At 47.5% G+C, this 20,264-nt stretch overlaps 1 protein-coding gene across 2 annotated transcripts in view; it reads right to left on the reverse strand.

Annotated features, from left to right (window-relative positions):
* Positions 1-20,264, reverse strand: part of ABCC8 (ATP binding cassette subfamily C member 8) — a 72,119-nt gene that overhangs the window by 7,831 nt on the left and 44,024 nt on the right. Inside the window, exons 17-29 of one of the 2 annotated variants that reach the window (XM_037522723.2) lie at positions 15,633-15,665; positions 13,439-13,474; positions 12,677-12,775; positions 11,531-11,615; positions 10,772-10,852; positions 9,077-9,214; positions 7,213-7,338; positions 6,294-6,393; positions 5,859-6,100; positions 5,560-5,717; positions 4,034-4,103; positions 3,377-3,534; positions 1,560-1,652 (exon numbers count right to left, since the gene is read on the reverse strand). In XM_037522723.2, coding sequence (XP_037378620.1) covers positions 1,560-1,652; positions 3,377-3,534; positions 4,034-4,103; positions 5,560-5,717; positions 5,859-6,100; positions 6,294-6,393; positions 7,213-7,338; positions 9,077-9,214; positions 10,772-10,852; positions 11,531-11,615; positions 12,677-12,775; positions 13,439-13,474; positions 15,633-15,665 — 1,419 coding nt within the window. Of the gene's footprint in view, positions 1-1,559; positions 1,653-3,376; positions 3,535-4,033; positions 4,104-5,559; positions 5,718-5,858; positions 6,101-6,293; positions 6,394-7,212; positions 7,339-9,076; positions 9,215-10,771; positions 10,853-11,530; positions 11,616-12,676; positions 12,776-13,438; positions 13,475-15,632; positions 15,669-20,264 lie in introns of both variants that reach the window. The other variant, XM_037522722.2, reaches the window with a different exon arrangement.

Below are 20,264 nucleotides of genomic sequence, written 5' to 3' on the forward strand. Positions count from 1 at the left end.
CTGATGTGGTCCGAAGCTGATGACAGGATGCTGGGACACACTCAGCTCCTACAAAGAGGGTCTGGCTCATTCCCTGAAAGTCACAACCTTGGCCCAGGACCCAGCTTGAAGGCCTCTGGGATACCAACTGGAAGAAGGACATCACCAAAACAGAATCGAGATGAGATCCAGAGATGTGGAGGGACCTGGAAGTTGAGGGAAGTTGCAAAGTCCAGGCTTGAGAAGAGGGCACTGGGAGACCATAGAGCCATATGGCAGACTCCAAGAAGCTTTTTTGTGGAACATGGCACAAGCTTGCACAGGATGCCCCAGAGCAGAGGCAAGGCCAAGGCTGAGCTCTGCTTGGCTTTGCTCTGCTTTGCGTTACTCTGATAAGACCTTGAAGAGGACCTCCCACCAAGCTCAGGTGCAAAGGGGGGCTGCAGTGCTGTACTGGGGGCCAGGCACCTTTTACAGGATTGCAAATGGTAAAAGATACAAGCCACCCTGGGCACTCTTGGTTGGTCCTTGAGCCCTAGGGTTACTCCTGGACACAGAGCTTGGTGTCTCATGGTTACTGTCACAACCTGCATAGCTGTGGCATCCTAAAAATAACCTAGAATCATTCTTGGTGAGACTGAGAGATCAGAGTCCAACTGTCTGGGTCAGGGATCTCTAGCCCGTCTGGATGGAAGACGCATGCTCAAATAAAACAGAGAAAGGCTGGAGCCCCTCCACTGACCAGGCAGTCTCAAATGCTACAGTCCACCCTAAATCATGACTCAGGATGGCAAGAGGATGACAGGGGCACTGATATTTTCAGGGAATTGCTCCAGTCTGATAAACTCACTCATCTTTTGAGTTCTAACTCCAATGACACCTCTTTTGTGAAGCATTCCATGACTGCCTTCCTTCTATGCTCTCTTAGTCTTTGTCTCCCCTTCTTTCAGAATACCTGTCACATGGGTTTATCATGGCCTGGAATATAAATGCCTCCAGAGCAGGGGCTCATCTGACTTATCTCTATCTTTTTAGTGCGTGGCATATTCCTTAGAACCAGGGGAGTGTTCAGTAAATGTTTGTTGAATGAATGACCAGGTTCAAGTCTGGGCTTTGTGGGCCTTATACAGAGAGGTTATGTAACATCTGTAAGCCTCAGTTTTCTTATCTGAGAAATAGAATTCATGATACCACCTAGGGTTGCAGGTGCAGGATGAATGAGTTCGGCATGTAAAGAACTCAGCATAGCACTTGGCTCACAGGAGATTCTCAATGAAAAATGGCCTCAGGGCTGACCCACATGATAAAAGGGCCTTTCTGGCACTGAAATTGTCCCAGCTTTGTTTCTTTTCATATTCTGCCTTAGTTTATAGACGCCTTGGGCTTGGCTGTAGGGTTGAGATTTCAGTTTGGTTCAGACAGCTGGAACCCATGGGCTGGACCCCTTTGGTGGACAACATCTGGGCCTTGGGGACTGACCTTGGGTTTGGAGAGATGTGTCCTGGGCCTTCCTAAGTGGAACTCAAGAAATGAATCTCATGACCTGTGACCCCCACCTCCCTGGGGAGTGAATCCGATACCTGAAGGCCCGGATGGTGGTAAGGCCTTCCACGGTTTCAGCAAAGTGCGAGAGCAGAGGGAGCTGGGTGGAATCATCCAGCTGCTGCAGGTCCCTGTGTGGGGGAGCAGAGCGGTTAAGAGGGAGGCCCAGGCTCAGATGAACCCCAGTGCCACACCCCTGTGTGGGTGGGCATAAGGGTTCACCTCTCCAGGAACTGGTTTTTCACCTGTAAAGAAGGAATGGTAGCTCCCCCGCACCCCGCCCACCCAATCAAACTATTGTGAAGACTAGATGAGCTGACTTATGCAAAATACTTAAACAGAGCAGGTTGCCATAGCCCCTGATACCCTGGGCCCCATCTACCTCACATCTAAATCTGTCCCTGGTGCCTAATGAACAGTTATGCTCTGCCACAAGGCTTGGCAAGCGGTGTTAAGTCCTTTTCACAGGAGAAAACCTGCTGCTTGGGACCTCGGTCAAAGGAAGAGAAGAACTAAGCTCAAAGCTTATAGTCCTCTTCCCCAACATCACAGAAAAGGATCTAAAGGGTAATTTGAAGGGGCAAGGACAGAGGTTTCCATGGAAACAGGATTGCTCCTGCTCCCCATCGCTGCACCTTGACAAGTGTGTGTGTGTGTGGGGGGGGGTAAGGGGTGGTTGCAGCTTGGGATGCAGAAAGTGTCTTTCCTGGACAAAGCAACTCCACTGCCAGGGGAACAGTGGCTTCTCTGGCAGAAGAAATGAACTTTGTAGAACAGCTTGTACAGTGTTTGAAAAACCACTGAGTTGGTGAATATCAATGCGCTATGTTCCTTCTGGATACCAGGGGATTCTGTATCATTCAGGCAAAAAGCCATTTGTATAAATCTTGTTCCTTGTGGGCAAGGTAATTGTGCCCAAAATATATCTAAATTTAATTATTATGGCTGATCAACATTTTGACTCCAGTTTCTAACAAACTCTACACACTTGGGAAAGGTACTTAGCCTTTCTGACCACAACCGTCAAGAAGAAATATATTTCATATCATAAGTCAACACATACACACACACACAACTCTATACAACCCAGAGATTCATGGAGCAAAGCTTACTTTTACTATATGAATACAGACCCCTATTATCTGTTCTATTTCATGTTTTAAAAATGCTGGTTGTGATCTATGATATTGATTTCATGGCCCAATGATGGACAGGTTGTCGTTAGCAGTTTGAGAAATATTGGCCTAGAGGTTCTTTAAAAATTTTTCCTGTAATTCTCTGAATCTTAGTGTAATATAATCACTCCCAGGAAGAACTTCCTAGAAAATATCCTTAGAAGCTTTTGTGTAGGAAAGAGGCAAGCCTGGCTCCAGGGTTCATGAGGGCAACTGGGATCAGTGAACAGCTATAAGAGGCTTCTTCAAGTCAAAGTTTCCAGTCCTGCCTGGACTCACGTAGGCTGCATGCTCTGGGTCCACGTGACTCTGCTGTGACACCCCTCATGTCAGGTGCCCACTGATTTCATGTATCAGCGATCAACCTGCTCAATGGAATCACAGAACCCTTCTGGCAAGCATTTTGGCAAAATGAATGAAGAGCATAAGCATGTTTTTACACCCTGACCTAGCTAGTCCAGTCCTGACCATATGTCCTAAAGAAATAGTCCAGATACTAACAGCAGTGTGTGTGTGACAGATGCTAATATTAGGATAGTGGAATAGAACATTTCTATTTCCCCCCCCTTTTTTTTGAGCGAAGATGACTCTACTACTTTTATGATGGTGATTCTCATAAAAGTACCAAATTGCCCAATGCAAAGCACACCCCCCCCAGACAACGCAAATGCTGCCCTCACCTGGATGCCACCCGGAAGTACTTCTGGATGAAGTAGCACACCACAGCCAGGGGAAAGAGGGCCACGAGGAATACAGGTGTGACATAGGAGATGACAGCCAGAGCTGAGACACAGAGCAGGGTGGAGCGGCTCAGGCACTCCAGCGTGGATGGGATGTGCTGACGGAGGGAGGGTGAGAGCAAGAGGTGAGTTCTGATATTTGATTATGTTCCATGTGTTATCTGCCCCCATGTTTTGCTTTCTTCCTTTATTAAGAGTGCAAGTCTTATCTCACCAGCCACACTGTGGGCTCCCTGACAGCAGGAATCAGGACCTTGTCTTCACATTATTTAGTCCAATGATAAACAGTGAACAGGCTAAATTAAAACGAACATTCTCCACAAAATCAGTCACCTGGTTCAGAATATGCCTGAATGTTACTGGAATGATCTGGGAGGGGTCTTGAGGCAAAAAGCATTGTTTTTTTTACAGCCTTACTATGAGGGTCTCACAGGGGAGGCCCCAGACCCTGAGGTAGCATTATAACCAGAGTAGGGCCCACTGTGTTCTTCCCCCATGTCTCATCACCCCATCTGGAGAAGTCAGCCCTAGACAGGAAAAGGCCCCAGGGTTCTGACCTGTCTTTGAACTGGGGAAATAAGTGATAGTCCTGTGTACCTGGTCGATGGTGTTACAGTCAGAAGAAAATCTGTTTAGGATGCTTCCCAGGGGTGTGGTCTCAAAAAACCTAAGAGGCAATGGCAAAACAAATTTACTCCTTTGTTATTGGTTTCTTCCCTACTTACTGAACAAGGTAATTATTTCTTTCATTTTGGTGACTCTGGAGTTGTCCAGATTTGGTTTCCCAGGGGCGGTCGCCTTTGTGGGTCTGCAGATATCTGGCCTGTGGCCCTGGGATTTCCTGCAGCTGCCAGAAGGGGTGCTGGCCCCTCTCGCCTCTCTGACTCTCAGGTTCACGTGGCACCACTGCCTTCTTTTTCAGCTGCTCACTCCACCTGACTCACTCAGCAGTTGTTCCTCCTGGGGACACAGAGTCCTTTCCAGCAGGACAACTTGCCAGGGAGGACCCTGGGAACAGCCTGTCAGATGGCTGAACTTCCAAGTCCACTCTGGCTGCCATCACTCTGGCTGTGACCAGGAGTCAGTCCAACCCCAACCAGAGAATTTCAGAACCACAAATCTGGGACAAATAAAGAGGAAGTAAATTTTGAAACAATGTCTGGGGGCCGCAGAGAGCCAAGAGGTAAAAAAGCATAGTCAATATGTATACAAACACATATATTTGTACACACACATAGTTTATATATAGTCAGTATATATAGTTTTGGCACTGGAAACAGGCCAGGTAACCTGCTTTCCTGTTGTGTTTTAAAACGGGAGTTGTTTTAGTGAAATAATTCAGGGGAAGATAAATACCAAATGATTTCACTTATGTGTGGAAGATAAAGAAACAAATGAATAACCAGAGGAAAAGCTGTTAGCTTATAAGAACAAAATGGCAGTCACCAGAGGGGCAGGGAAAAAGGAGTGGGGAGGTAGGGAAAGGGAGGTCAGTGTATGGTGGACGATGAAAACCACATTTAGAGGTGAATATGATGTACACCTATAACCTACAGGTGTTGAGTTTTAATGCTGTACACCTAAAACCTACACAATATTATAAACCAATGTTACCTCAATAAAAATAAAAATTAAAAAGAAAAAAAAAAAGAACAAGTTGGGCAGTGTGTCAGTGACATCTTTAAACCCCTTTAATGCTAATTGAACTTTGGACTTTTATTCATCTCATTTCAGAAAATTAGAGTAGCTGCCCCGTATCCCAGCATCAGAACCTGCATGCTGGCAGAGGGAGCAGAGAGGTAGGGAGTGGGGGGTGGGGACAGCCAGATGGTACCTGCTTAGGGAAGTGAAACTAAAATTCACTCAGAGACTGAAAGAGGCTGACTAAGGGGCAGAAGTTACAGCTGGATGAACTAACCTAGCACTGCATCTGGCTGAGTAAATGCCAGATTCCCTCTGTTTTCTGCCCTTAGGAAGGTACTTTCACACGTTCCATCTTCTGGAGTCACCCCAGCATTTTGTGACAGAGATTATATATCCCCATCCCCATTTTATGGGTGGGAACACTGAGGCCCAGAGAACAGTGACACGACCCCAGGCCCAGCCCCACAGGGGAGGAGTACCTCATGGGAGCCAGGATGATCTGGTTCAGCAGGCTGCGGTGCAACCTCTTGGCCACCTTCAGTCCTGTCCACTCTACTGCAATAGACGTGACGAGGCACAGCACGATGCCCAGGCTGCAGAGCACCGTGAACACCATAGCATAGACAGTCTGGCACTCCTGGGACGGGCAGAGAATGAGGCGGGGTCCCAAGGGTGTGCAAGACTCAGCCCTCCCCCACCCTTTCCCCCGGCTCCACACACTTTTTTTCCCTGACTGCTGCATTATTGTCAGGTAAATTGCTCAAACATGTTCTCACACCTGGCTGAGGGAGCAGTTTCTGGCCACAGGGTTCAGGGTCAGGGAACTGTCGGTCCACTTGGCCAGCCAGTAGTCGATGGCCACCAATACCATGTGCTTGAGCAGCTGGGAGAAGACAAGCAGGGACAGAAGCAGGACACCAGCAGATGACAGATATTTGGCACAGGCCCTCCATGGAATCTTGGCACGCTGGTGCAGCACTGATGACAGGTTGTCCTCCTCCTCGCTCTCGGCTGCCTCCTCTGTAGGCCACAGAACCCACTCTGGGGCTTCACATTTCACATACTTCTTAGGGGGAACCAAGGGATGTGTTATCCTTGCTTACAGAAGGGAAAACTGAGGTACTCAGAGGCATTCTAGATTACCATTCCCACAGCCCCAAACCTTCGTGTCCTCATGGTTGACCATGTTTTCACTCCTAGTCCCATTTTGTACCTTCCTCCTCTTCCTCATCCTGCAGGAAACCATCTCTGGAGGACATGGCCCGGGGCAGACCTTGGCCTGGCTCTGTGGCTTTTCTTTCCATGACAGTCTCCTGCAAGACAGATGATGCTTGGTCAATGTCTTCAGGGTGTGCAGAGGGGAAAAGGGGGGCAAGGGGTAGCCACCTCTGGTGAGAGTCCAGATAGAAACATTTTTGTCTTGCCAGAATTCACTCCTTCTCCTTCACACACTAACAGCACCCCAATATCCCTAGGGAGATGCCTCTCCCCTATCTGTGACTGAGGTGGACTGATCATTCTCCTTGGCTCCAGGAGTGGGCATGTGACTCAGAACAAGCCAATCCTTACTTTAAACATCCTTGGCCACAATTAATTGTTCACTGATGAGCTCAAATTGGACCAAGAAGAGTCAGCCCTGGGACTTTTGCTAAACTATTATGAAAGAGGTACCCTCATTCTGGCAGTGTTGTTGAACTGGGAGAAGGTCAACCTGAGACTGTCAATGGCCTTCACTGCTACCGTGAGAATAAAGTCCTCTGATTCCTGATGACACTGATTATGTGGCTCTAGCTCTACCTGAAACTATGACAGCCCTGGACTCCTAGCTTTCAAAAATGAATAAATCCTTAACTCCCCTCTTTTTCTTTGGCTTAGCAAATTTGAGTTGATTTTGTGAAACTTCCTAAAACAGTGCCTATCTCAGGATAAGGGGAAAGCATCCACCTGATTCTGCCTTGGTAACTGGCACAGGGGCAGGCTCTTCTCTGGTAGGAGCAAGTTCATGCCCAGCAATCACGTTGGTCCTTTGGGGGCATCCTGAGACAATGAGGGCAGAAAGTCCTGTAGGAGTTCAGGTTCGAGGAGCTACTATCCCCCTGGGGGTGGCTGCCTGACTCCCAGGATCACCCTACCTTCTCCAACTCTTGGTCCTGCCGGTTCATGAGGGTCTTCCAGTGCTCAAAGAGCTGGCATTCAGACCTCTGGAAGTCCTTGAGTGTGCCTTCCCTCTGGATGGTGCCATCCTTCATAGCGATGATCTGGAAAGGCAGAAACAGAATGCAGTCAGTGGGTATTTGGGGAGGGGCAGTGGCAGTTACACCCCCCCACCACCTAACCAAGGACTCTGAGATGGACAAGCACACCTCCTTTCCCCACCACAAATGACGCTGGGCTCGCCCATGGCAGTGACCGGGTAGTGATGCCTTAGCCCTTACCCAGGCACTCCCAGGATTTAGTTTGGTTCACTTGGAGGGCAATTCTCAGTGGTTGCCCCATGGTTGAAAGGAGCATTTGCAGAGCAAGTGGTGCATCCCAGTCAAGCTTTCTGGTTTACCCACAAAGGCTCCATCAGTGGCAGCTGTTTGCAAACTTTTAGCTGGCTGATGGCACAGTACCCTTAGTTTCTGATGGCAGGTCAAGCAGATTCCACCAGTGCTTTAAAGGACCAGTTAGTTTTAAGTGTGCCATGCCTCTTTGAAATCAATAAAATTGAATTTATTTGAAACACACAATGTTTCATACTCAAGTAGATTCATCTTTAATTCAGATAGCCGCCCTAGCTCCTGCCGTCCCATGCACCCCATGCTGGTGTTTTGGAGGGGGCTAAGACAAGGAATCGGACACCTCTGTGTCCACCTTCTTTCAATGAAGGATTGGTCTGACCTGCCTTGACAGGGTGACCACAGAAACTCAGACACAAACCTTCTGCAACTGCTTTAATAACTTCTTTTTAAATTTGAATATTTCAGAAAAGCCTTTTTCATAGCAAAGGGAGGTCTCACCACACAGAGAACAAAGACTTATTGGGTGGAGTGGAAGGGTTAGCAGGGCCTTTTGACACAGGCCTGAAGCTTGGGGAGGGCCTCATTTTCGGGGGTAAATTTATATAGTTGATGCCATATAAATGATGCCCTGATGCCAAAGGGGAGGAAATGTCATGCCCCCATTACTCTTCAGAGGAGACTGTTCTGATCCCTACTCGATTGTGAACTCTTTGGGATAGAGGCCTGGCTCTATCCTCCTATGTGCCCCCTCTTCCCATTACGGAGAAGTGACCTGTGTGCGTGTACTGAATTCATGTGGAAGCAGGAAACATGAACTTGAAGATTTATCATGAAGGTTCTAGGGACCATGTGACCGATGCAAACAAAGACAGAGGAGCTAGGAATTTTTATCATTCATAAGGAAGATAGTCATGGAGAATCCGGTATGACTAAGTTTACAGGTGTCAGAAAAGGCTCAGATTTCAAAAGTCATGTTATTTCCATCAAAAAAAAAAAAATTAAATCCTACCCAATTAACCAAAAAGTAATTATTGTCTTCATATTGAGGATTATGGGAATTCAGTTAATGTAAGATTTCACAAAATTGCATTGTATTGGTAATATTGACGTTTCCATTATTATTGCAATTGTTTGTTTCCATGTTGTCCATCAGAGAGTCCCCATGCCAGGGGAATGAGTGTTCAAGCTGGGCAGAAAACAGAAGGCTGGAACAGTTTCTGCTTCTTTCTGAGTCTTCTTGGTACCAGTCTTGCATGGAGCCACAGGGGCCCAGGCCAGGATGGGAAGGTCTATAGCTCTAGGTGATCCCCAGCCCTTAGCCTCTACAGGGTCTCCCTGAGCTGCTCACATGCATGGAGCCACTCAGCGCCAGTGGCTTCTGCTTTGTGACCCTCAGCAGCTGCTACTGAGCCACATGGCTGATTCCTTTCAAGATGTCCAACTGCCTCTGCTACCTCAGCCCTCCACAGTGGATTCTCTTGTGACCTCTCACCCAGTCTGCATGTGGCAGGTACTGTAGCTTGTGGGTCACTAGGACCACTGTCCTGTTATCATCCCGGAGCAGCTCAAGGATCCCGGCCTGCATCAGGTGGTCACTCAGATGGATATCCAAAGCTGAGAATGGGTCATCCTGGGCAGAGGAGAAAAGGTAGCAGCAAATGTGGGGACAGGAGTAACAGTGAGTATAACAACTACCAATTATTATATCAGTTTTGGCCTAGGGACTGATACTTACTAGCTATGCTAGCTATGTGGCTTGGACCACACACCTAACCTCCAGTTGCCTCATCTTAAAATGGGGTTCTGTTATCCGTTACCACTCTTAAACAGATCTTATCACATGTGTTTCCTGACTGCTGAACTATCAATGGCATGATTATCTAGGCCTTTTACAACCGGCTTGGTCTTCCATCCAGACTCATTTCTCCTCTGTATTGTCTAAGCTCTCTACACTTTTGGTTTGCAGGGAACTAGGCCTTTGCTTAAGCTGCTTCTTCTACTTGGAGTGCCATTTTGCCTGTTATCTGCCTGGTGAACTCCTATTCATCCTTTAGTGCCCCACCCAAGTGCTACCTCTTCCTATTTCCTTTCTTGACCCCACATCTAGCATTCTTTCCTTTCTGTTCCAGTGATATCCTGCACAAAGCCAGATTCAATAGTTATTCGTCCACTCCTCACTGTAATGCTCCCAAGAACTGAGACCCCTTGTGCCTATGCCTGGTACAAAGTAGTTTAATAAAAGTTTGCTGAAATAAACAACAAAAAATTATTTTGCTTTTCCTCTAACAAGGTTGTTTAAAGTTCCCATGGGGCCACAAATGAGCTAATACTTTGTTAAGTGCTGTGCAGATATAATTGCACAAAGACTGTGACCCTTTCCATTATGAATTATGTTTAATGGGGAGTGTTTGTGTGTATCATAGAGGAAAGAGAATAAACCTGGGTTCAGAAACTTGAGTTTCCTCCTTCCAACAAACTGTGCAAATAGCCTTCCTCTTTCCTTCTGTTTAACTGATTCATTCTTTAAGGTCCTCCTCCAGGAAGCCCACTCTGATTACTTCGTATGAGACAGCTCATACAATTGTCTCCCTGCACAAGTTTCCTCATAGTCTGTGCCACACAGTTTGGTTTCAACTAGGCTGACTCTTGAGTATGGATGCTCTGTTTCCCTAATCCAGTCAAGGGTTGGGTCTTAGAATTCTTCAGTGTCAACATAGATACCTACCACAGAACTTGGCATGAAGTAGGGCAAGCACAGCTAATAAATTTGATCTCATATGTGATTGTTAGGGTTTACCTGGAGTGCTATATTAGGATTCTGAAGTCAAGTTAGGTTTTCATGGGAAGAATTCTGTGACCAAGGAGCAATGTCTGCTGTGGGAACAGAATGAGAAGTGGCAGCACATACTCCTATAGTTGCCATTTTTATAATGGGGCTAAATTAGTGTTGACAGGTTGAGGCTGTCCTATAGGGAGGAAGTGACTACAGAGTTCAGTGCAAAGTTCACAATGGGTCAATTGCATTTTCCTTGACTCAGTTTCCCTATCAATAAGATGACTAGGTAATTATCTTTGACAGGAGAGGTTTGTTACTGGAGAGTGAAGCTGTTGGGTGATGGGGTGTATGCGTGTAGACAGTGAGCTGGGGGGCAGCCAGAGATGAGGAAGGTGCTGCTGGTGCACTTACCAAGAAGACGACATTGGTGTGCTGGTAGAGGGCTCGGGCCACACTGATTCGCTGCCGCTGTCCACCGGACAGGTTGATGCCCTGATACCAAAGGGGAGGAAATGTCATGCCCCCATTTCTCTTCAGAGGAGACTGTTCTGGTCCCTACTCAATTGTGAACTCTTTGGGATAGAGGCCTGGCTCTATTCTCCTACGTGGCCCCTCTTCCCATTACGGAGAAGTGACCTGTGTGCATGTACTGAGTTCATGTGGAAGCGGGAAACATGAACTTGAAGATTTATCATGAAGGTTCTAGGGACCATGTGACCAGTGCAAACAAAGACAGAGGAGCTAGGAATTTTTATCATCATAAGGAAGATAGTCATGGAGAATCCGGTATGATTAAGTTTACAGAGAAGTAGCCCACCTGGAGAGGGAACTGAAGGAACATAACCCTGGGCCTAGAGCAGTGCCATGTGGCTCTCAGGATGTATGTGGGGCATGAATGAAGGAGATGTCAGGTCTTCTCCAGCTTGGGGAAGCACTCAGCTGACTTTTGCCACCTAGTGTGACTGACAACTGTCAAGGACAGCCAGCAGCCCAGGGTTGAAGAGGATCCTTTTGACCCACTGCAGGCAGCTCTTCAGCCTTTATCCTCTCATTTCCCAGTGACCTGGCCTCCCTGAGAGAAATCTTGGGGCACATTTCCCTGTCACATGGCGGGCAGCCCATGTGACAGGTCCCCAACTGTGAGAAAACCTCTCGGCCGTTGTTACTAACCCGTTCCCCGATCTGGGTCTGGTCTCCGTGGGGCAGGATGTCGATGTCCGGCTGCAGGGAGCAGGCTTCAATGACTGTCTTGTACCTGAGTGGGGGGTGGGGTGGGGTGGGCACAGCTGGTTAGCCTAGCGGAGTTGAGCACTTTCAGAGGGTCATTAGTTTCTGAGCAGCTGTGCCTGGGGTGAGCAATGGCTTTAATGGGCCTCCTGCTTGGGTGCAAGCAAACACCACGTGAGCTTGAAAAGAGCTGAGGGCAGCACCTCACACAGTCTTGGAGCAAATTAAATATTTGAAAGATGGAATGGGATGGGAGCAAACATGCTGTGCAAGGGACAAGAGAGGGCCCCTGGCCCCTGTGAAGTGGGAAAAACTACAGTGCTTGGGGCACTGCCAGGGAAATCTCTGCTGGTCGGTTTAGGCAGTAATGATGATGGCTGGTCAAATATTTGCCCAGTCTGCTTCTCTCATATTTTCCTGGGCAGATCTTCCCCTGGGCAGGTGCCAGCTAGCATGCATGTACATCTCAGAGTGGATTGGTGACAAATACTTGGGTGTCAGGCAGCCTTGGATTTGAGTTTCATTTGTCATTTACTGATTGGCTGGCCTTGCGCAAGTTGCTTAACCTTTCTGAGCCTTGCTTTCCTCATCTGTAAAATGGGGATCATAATAGCATCTGCCTACTAAGACTGTTGTGAGCATTAAAGGAAATCATGAATACAAAGAGCTTGGCAGTGCCCCTGGCATGTTGCAAGAGCTCAGCTGATCTTAGTGGTTGTTATTATCACTGGAGGGAAAACAGTGCGTGAGCTGCGGAGTCGGGGTAGGGAATTGAAAATGGAGAATCATGGAGAGCTGGGTCTGTCTTCCTACCAGCCTCACCTGCCCTTCCATCCCCTCCCACCTTCTTGCCCACAGGAGCTGGACTGCCAGGATGCCAGGCACATCTGGACCTTTTCCAGATGGACCATATGGAATAGGCTGGACTCCAGACAAGTGGCCTGGAGAGCAGGATGATTGCTGGCGAGTGATCAATGACATCAATGACGGGCAGCTTGCTGGGGCTGGGGGGATGGGTAGGCCTTATGAATGGTGCCTGGGGCCAATTTCTCCCCTCCCCCAGCTAACCTTCCTCTGAGAGGCTTTTACCTTTGTTTGTTGAAGGGACTCTCAAAGGTGATGTTCTCTTCCACAGTTGCATTTAGCAGCCACGGTTTCTGAGAAGCATAGGCTACAGGTCCTCTCTTCCTGAAAAAAGCCATGGGAGGAGGAGAGGCATCTTAGGGACTCATTCTCAGAGGCAGCTGTCAAGCTAATGGCTTAAACTGAGGCAAGGGGGTGGGGGCAGGGCTAAAATGGGGAGGTGCAGTTGGCAGAAGTTTGCTTTGTGTGGTCCTTGGTGGCCTTTCCTTCCTCCTGGACCCGAGGTAGGCTTGGGTGCACATGTCTTAGCTGACTGGGTCCTTGGCCCCTCCCTGCCCTGCGTCCATCCTGCCCCAGCACTGTAGTCTGTTCTCCTGTTGAGTCTCTCCAGCCAGGGAGGACCCCAAAGTGTGCCAACCAAGTAAAAACGTGACCCCCTCATTTCCTCTTTCCTTTAGCTCTCAAACCACTTGACATTAGCAGGTAACTCTCCAAGTGGAACTTTGTAAGAGTGGAACCAAGGAAACCACAATTATGCTGTCATTCTTGAAGACCAAAAAAAAAAAAAAAAAAGTAAAGATGAACAGAGAAAAATGATCTGTGTGAAGGAAGCAGCAGCTTGATGCAGAACGGGCCATGGCTGCCAAACCACAAGAAAGAGCACAGATCCCCCTCCCCGGTCTGCTCCCCACAATAGGATTTGGATCTGAGGCTGTTCTCCAGAACTCTGTTGTTCCTGGGCCTCGGGGTCCCTGTGAAGCACAGTACCTGACATCTGAGTCGGCCACCGGCTCCCGCTCTGGGCTGCAGCAGGGGAGGAAAGACAGGAGTGGATTGAGCTCTCCACAGATATTTTGAGCTCCCTCAAACCCCACATGAGTGTGTCTTTATGATCCCTGAGACAAAGTCTGCAGCCACAGATATGTCTGTGCACGAGGAGTGTGGGAGTGAGGAGTGTGGGAGTGAGGCAAGGCCATCCTAGGGGAGGCTCTCTACTGCTTGCCCCCTTGCATTGTCTGGAGTTCATGACCATCTGAGAAGCTGGTTCAAGAGTGAGAGTCAGGGGAAAGTCACCATGGGTGTGGACTCCTGGGGTAAAGCTTCCTGCATCACAGAAGCATGAGGCCCACTGTATAGCTCCCCCAGACCCAGTCTCTGCATTGGGGCTTAAATGCACAGGCCAAGACTATGGGCCAATGCGGGTGCACACCAGCTGGGGTGGGACCTCTCTGGCCAGTCAGGCCAGGATGCCATAGAGCTGGCAGTTTGTGGGTGGGAGCCTATAACCAGGGGAGGTTGGGGTATTGAGAAGGCTCCAGATGTGATCCACAGCCCCACGTGGCCCTGTCAGGAGACAGCCGTGGAATCTTGGGGAACTGCCAGGGTGGACACGGTCAGCTGCAGTGTCCATGTGCCCTGGGCTGCCCCAAACTGCTCCAGTGTCAAATATTCTCTCCTGTTGTTCCCATCTGCACATTCATAATTGTCACACACCCCGAGGCTTGATTTTTGGCTCAAGAACTATAGTCATAATAGTTAGACAGGCCAGGCCTGTCATCACACCCTGGCACTTGGGGACAAGGTGGGAGAAAGGGCAGAGAACAGACAGGGCAGTGAAAGCTCTTTGTTGGAGAGTGTAAACTTAGTTACAAAGTTGAGTCAATGTTCCCAGACCTGATGCCAGACAACTTCCAGCATGTCTCAAATGTTCTTGGGAGAGGAGAGGTTAGGGAAGGCTTTAAGTTTCTCAGAGTCTCATGCTCTATTTTCCTTGGGATTTTTAGACCTGTACATTGAACCTAAAGCACGTGACCAGGGGCCTCCTTGGTGGTTCAGGGGTAAAGTCTCAGCACTATCAAGCTATCACCAGCCACTGTGGCATGAGTTTGATCCCTGGCCAGGGAGATACCCACATGGTGCAGCAGACCTTTCCTGACTCACCCGCTGCTCCCCTTAGCACTTTCAGTACATCTGCCTGTTCTGCTCCCCACTCTGTGAATCCTTTCACTCCCTGCACCTCTGGCCTACAACCAGTTCCTTTTTTTTTTAAATACAAGAGCCGGGGTACAGGCCAGATGCGCGGGAGGGCGAGAGGATTCACCAGGGACAGAGTGGGGAACAGAACAGGCAGACTGACCGAAATACACTGCTGAGGAGAGCAGCGGGCGATGTGGTTGCTCCGAGGCCAGGGGGGATTGAACCGGCACTGCAGAGGCTGTGGACAGCTTCACAGCACTGCGCTCAACCGCCTGCACCACCAGGGAGGCCCACACCCAGTTCTTGTATGCATAAATAAATAAAAATAAATATATATATAATAAATATAATATAATAAATATATATATAATATATACATAAATCTTTAAAAAATAAAATAAAATAAAGCAACATGACCAACTTTTCTGTTTGGCTTGGAGTAGCCACCTCCTCTCCTTGCGACTCTGTTTCTCAACACCGTTTTCATGATCACCCCTATTAATGTTTTCATATATATTTTTTCTAATTGTCATCTCCCTGTCACATTTTTTCTCAATTCAGTGTGTTTTATTATATTCTCAGGGCAGTCCACCATCACCACTATCTGATTTCTTAACATTTTCATCACCCCCCAAAAGAAATCCTGTACCCATAGCAGCCTCTGCCCTTTCTCCCTTTCCACCAGTCCTTGGCAACTACTAATCTGCTCTGACTATCCACCACGGGAGCTAAATACCGAAGATACACTTTATCTCTGTTTATGTACTAAGGCCCTTTGGAGGGCCACAGCCCTTCCGATGTCTAAGTTTTTTCCTCTTCCTAAGCACCAGATTTTGTCCTTGTTGAGAATGCCTGCTTTATAAGGCCCCATGTCTCTGAAATTATGTAGGCTGCACACCCCAGAATCTATATTCAGCATGCCCGTCCCCACCTCGCCCCCCTTCCTTTTTTGGGACCCATTGCCAACCCAGTTCCAAGGCTGTACCTGGAGTCCTCTCCTGGCTCGCTGTCGGGAAGGCTGCTGGGGCACAAATGGGAGAGAATGACACCAGTTACTTCCCACTCCACAGCCTTTCTCTCCATCCCACTGAGGCTTTGCTGAAGAACAATCCCCACCCCCCATTCATCCCCAACTCTCCCCCAATTCCCCAGGAGGCTTCCCTGCGGCAGAAAGTACTCCCTTCTAACAGCACCTGTGTGGGCACCTTCCAAATAGCAAGGACTTAACTAGTGTTCCTGGCACTGCCTCAGAGCAAGGGTGAGGCTGGCTGGGCATCACGATGGTTTCATGGTTTGGGAAACTGAAGCTCAGAGAGGGAAAGTGACTTTCCCAAGGTCATAGCCATTTCTTACACGGTTTTCAGATCCAACACAAAAGTTGGGTCTTAAATAAGAAAATTGCAACTGCACTAAAAAAAAAAAAGAATGAAAATATCAGCATGCACACTGTGTGGTCACAATGTGTACTTGTTGGTGAAATTTTTCCTCTTGTCTATCATTCCACGAACATCATGGATTGTGATGGAAAATGCATTGCATACTGTGAATTATAATAAAGTCATTTTTGAAAGACACTGATTATGTATTTTGGTCCCAACTTTGTCAGTGTTCTTTCTCCTGCCCCAGGCCATCTCTCAACCTTCCAGAAGCAGTCTCCTGCCAATGAAATATGTACTTTTGACAAGTATATTTGGGGAAAAAAAATCTACTCTGTCTTCATACAGATCTTACTTCAGTAATACTAAAATCACTTAATATTTATTGAACTTCTAGCAACACTGTGATAAGCATTGTTAAGATGTAAGTATCATCTTTTTGGAAGCTCAAAATATCCGTAGGAAGGAGGTTTATTTTGAGTGTTCCAACTTTACTGACCAAAAAAGTGAGGCACAGAGAGGCTAAGTCACACAGGCAGCAAGTAGCTGGGGTTCTATCTGAACCCCAAAGCTTCATGCACTTAATGTCCATGCTATATTACTTCATTGTGACTTCCCATGCCATAATTCTGATAAATGCCTTCTTGTCAGGAAAACCAAGATGGACAGAAACAGAGATGGGAAGAAGTCCAGTGAAATTCTTTTCTGTTCCTTGCTGAGGCCCAGAACTAAATGGAGATCCTGATGGAGAAGTAATCACCAGTCCCTCTGATCCTGTTCTCTAATCTTTGTTGCTCTCATTTCATGCTTTCAATTCAACCTAACCTCCTGTTCCCTCACCACAGAATGCTGTAATGTATGAACAAGATGGTAACATGAGACAGATAAAAAACCCCAAAGCTTTCAAATTCCAATTCTGTAGCCACAGCTCAGATAAGCTTATCTCTGGAGTCTTCCTGCCTTGACTGCTTCCAGAGTTGCACCAGCGTTATTTATGTGCAGGAAGGTATATCTGTGGTTTCCCTGGGGACCCAGCATATGATGAGCTCTCTTGGTATTAACTCAGTTTGCAAACTGTCTGGGCTGCTCAATTAGCCCTTATAATGGAAAACTTTCCTTTCTAATCAGCTGTTGCATAAGCCTTTTATGTCCAGTGGGATTATAAGGCAGGAAAAACATCTTTTTCAGCCCCCACAGTACTTAGTACACGTCAGCTCAGTAATAAATGGAGGGAGCTAACTAACATGTTAATCATCCAGGAAGAAGGAAGGAGGGAGGAGCGCTTCACTCATTGCAGGTCATCCTCAAGTCAGGCATTGTGTGAAGTTATATTCACCACTTTATCCTCAAAACAACCCCCATAAAGAGGTGTTAGTATTCCCATTTTAAAGACAAGGAAACTGAGGCTCTGAGTTTACAAAATGTGACCACTGTTTCAGGGCTAGGAAGGAGGGAAGCTGGGTGTGATTCTCAGTGTGTCTTTTCTTTCCAGTGTAGCCCTCGCCTCCCAAGGCTTCATGTATATGTTTTAATCTGAAACGTAAAGAATGGTGCACAAGGGCCTCCCTGGTGGCGCAGGGGGTAAAGACACAACCTATGAAGCTATCTGCAGCTGCTATAGCACGAGTTCAATCCCCTGCCAGGGAGCTACCCACATGGTGCAGCAGACCTCTCCTGTCTCGCCCGCTGCTCCCCTCAGCAGTGTATTTCAGTCAGTCTGCCTGTTCTGTTCCCCACTCTGTCTCTGGTGAATCCTCTCATCCCCCTGCCACACACACACATCTCTGGCCTGTGCCCCAGCTCTCGTATGCATAAATAAATCTTTTTTTTTTTTTTAAAAGAATGGTGCACAAGACACATATTTTCTTGTATTGACTTCTGGGATCTTAAGTGAGTGTTGGGAGCATTTCACTGTTCCTCGACCTGCACACTTGAGACAAGCACTGAGCTCAAAGTAATATACCCGTTTTCCAACTCCGCGTCCTTTCCTCCAGCCAACTAGAAGTGGGGCACTCAGTCAAGGCACAGAGCTGACCCTCAATGGGTTCAAGGTCTGATAGAGTGACCCAGACAGAAAACAGAGGCCAGGAAGTTACAAGGACCAAAAGGAAAGTAGGAGCAAGAAAGCATTATAGAAATTTGGGGGAGAGGTACACACAAACACCTGTGCAAACTCATAGAGAAAACACGGGCAGTTTCTGGATGATGGGATATTAGGAGGCTTTTATCTTCTTTATATGACTATATCTTTTCTAATTTGTGTACATTCTTTCAGAATCAGAGAAAAATCTAATTTTTATAAGTAGTCTGGAGGAAGAAATTTTGAGAAAATGAGGAAAGACTCAACTGAGTGAAACCTTGAAAGGGATACCTGAAATGGTGGCGATAGAGGAAGGGAAATATTCTAGGCTGGAGGGAGGGAATTCTGGACTGGGTGTGGGTAGGGAATTCTAGGCTGGAAGAGGAGGCAGCACACGAGGGAAAGCAGCATGGCTAAGTGGTTAGAATATGGGCGCTAAAGTTTCATTCTGAGGGGCTTCTCTGTCCACTGCCTGTAAAATCTTCAGGCAGTTTCTCTAATTAGGGGGAGCCTCTGTCTCCTTATCTATAAAATTGGGGTGATGGCACAAATCTCACAGTGACACTGGGAGGATTTATTACAAACACAGCTCATAGACAGTGGGAGGGTAGGAGGTGGGTTGGAGAACTGGGGGGAATCATCCTCTTAGTTCACTGCTTGGTCTCAAAGGTGTAGGCAGAGGAGGAACTGAATGACCTCAACACTCATTTCAGACCCCAACAATATGTGAAAAGGGAAAAATGTGGAAACTGAGGTCAGAAAAGGAAATTGGGACATAGATGTCCACAGTTCATTCATCCTGCCACACCTAGACCCGTTGCAGCCCTGAATTGTTATTTTTCACCCACAGTGTCCTTTCCAATCGATATCATTGAATCCTTATGCCAAATCTTTGAGAGGAAAGGATTTTCCTTATGTACATATAAGGACACTGAGTCTCAGAGAGGTGTTAAATTCTGCCCAAAGTCACACAGCAAGAGTGGCAGGGTCTATAACCAGAGACCATTTAGTTGCTAAACCTGGCTTGTCTCCTACACACAGTACCCCATCTCTGGTCTGCCTGCCATTCCCACCACACTTTCTTTCTCAAGGATATCTGGGGTACACTTGAGCTCTCACCCAATTGCCCAAAGACTCCAGAGACAGCATGGGCAGATCAGACCACATGACAGTCCGGAGAAGAGCCCATTTCTCACCTCTTGGGGAGTAAGGGGTTCAGGAAGCAGCCTTTACACCAACCAGCACAGGCAAAAATGTTCTGAGGCAGGCCCAGAGCAAGCAGGGCCCAGACCCGCAGAATGGGCACAGAAATAGTACAGTCCATATGTGGAGGTCTCAGCAAGTAATGGGGGCAGAGGAACAGAGAGCTCCAGTATGGCCCATTTGCAGTTCCTCATCAGGACACGGGACTATCCTCGCATCCCAGTGATTTTTTTGGGCCCCACTTTTTGCTGGCTCCCTGGAAACCTTTGTGGACAAGTAAAATCATTCTACTATAGATATTAATGGCTCTATTCTTTAGGGACGTGGGCACAATGGAATAATCTAGTCTCCAGCCCTGTCCTCAGGGAGCTCAACATCCTGGAGGGGAAAGACACATGAGCAATCACAGTACAGGCACACCTCAGAGGTAGTGGGGTTCTGTCTCAGAACACTGCAGTAAAGCAAATATCGCAATGAGGCAAGTCACATGAATTTTTTTTTTGTTTCCTGATACATAGAAAAGCTGTATTATTTACAATCTGTAGCTGTGAAATGGCATGATCTCTAAAAAGATGTTTACATGAGCACATCACGTTGGAAAAATGGAGCCAATAAGACTTGCTCAACACAGGGTTGCTCTGGGCTCTGCCATCCCATGCAGAAAAGGCCTGCTTGAGAGCAAGCCCCATCCAAACTGCCCTCCACATTGAACTTGGAGAATATTCCCTGGAATTAGGACTATGGGACCCCAGCCCAAGACACTGGCCAGACTTAAAGGAAAGAACACAGGCTTGGGTCCGTGTTCCACAGGCTGGTCAGTAAGTCACCCAAACTTACTGAGCCCCAGTAACTACCTCTGTGAAATGGGGTGATAACACTTAGTGGGAGCTAGTGGGAGGTTTCAGTGAGATATGTTTGCAATATGTTTAGCATAACAGATGTGCAAACAATATTGGTT

Source organism: Talpa occidentalis, unplaced genomic scaffold, assembly GCF_014898055.3.
Source record: "Talpa occidentalis isolate TD23 unplaced genomic scaffold, MPIMG_talOcc4v2.1 talOcc4.3, whole genome shotgun sequence".
NCBI classification, from domain to species: domain Eukaryota; kingdom Metazoa; phylum Chordata; class Mammalia; order Eulipotyphla; family Talpidae; genus Talpa; species Talpa occidentalis.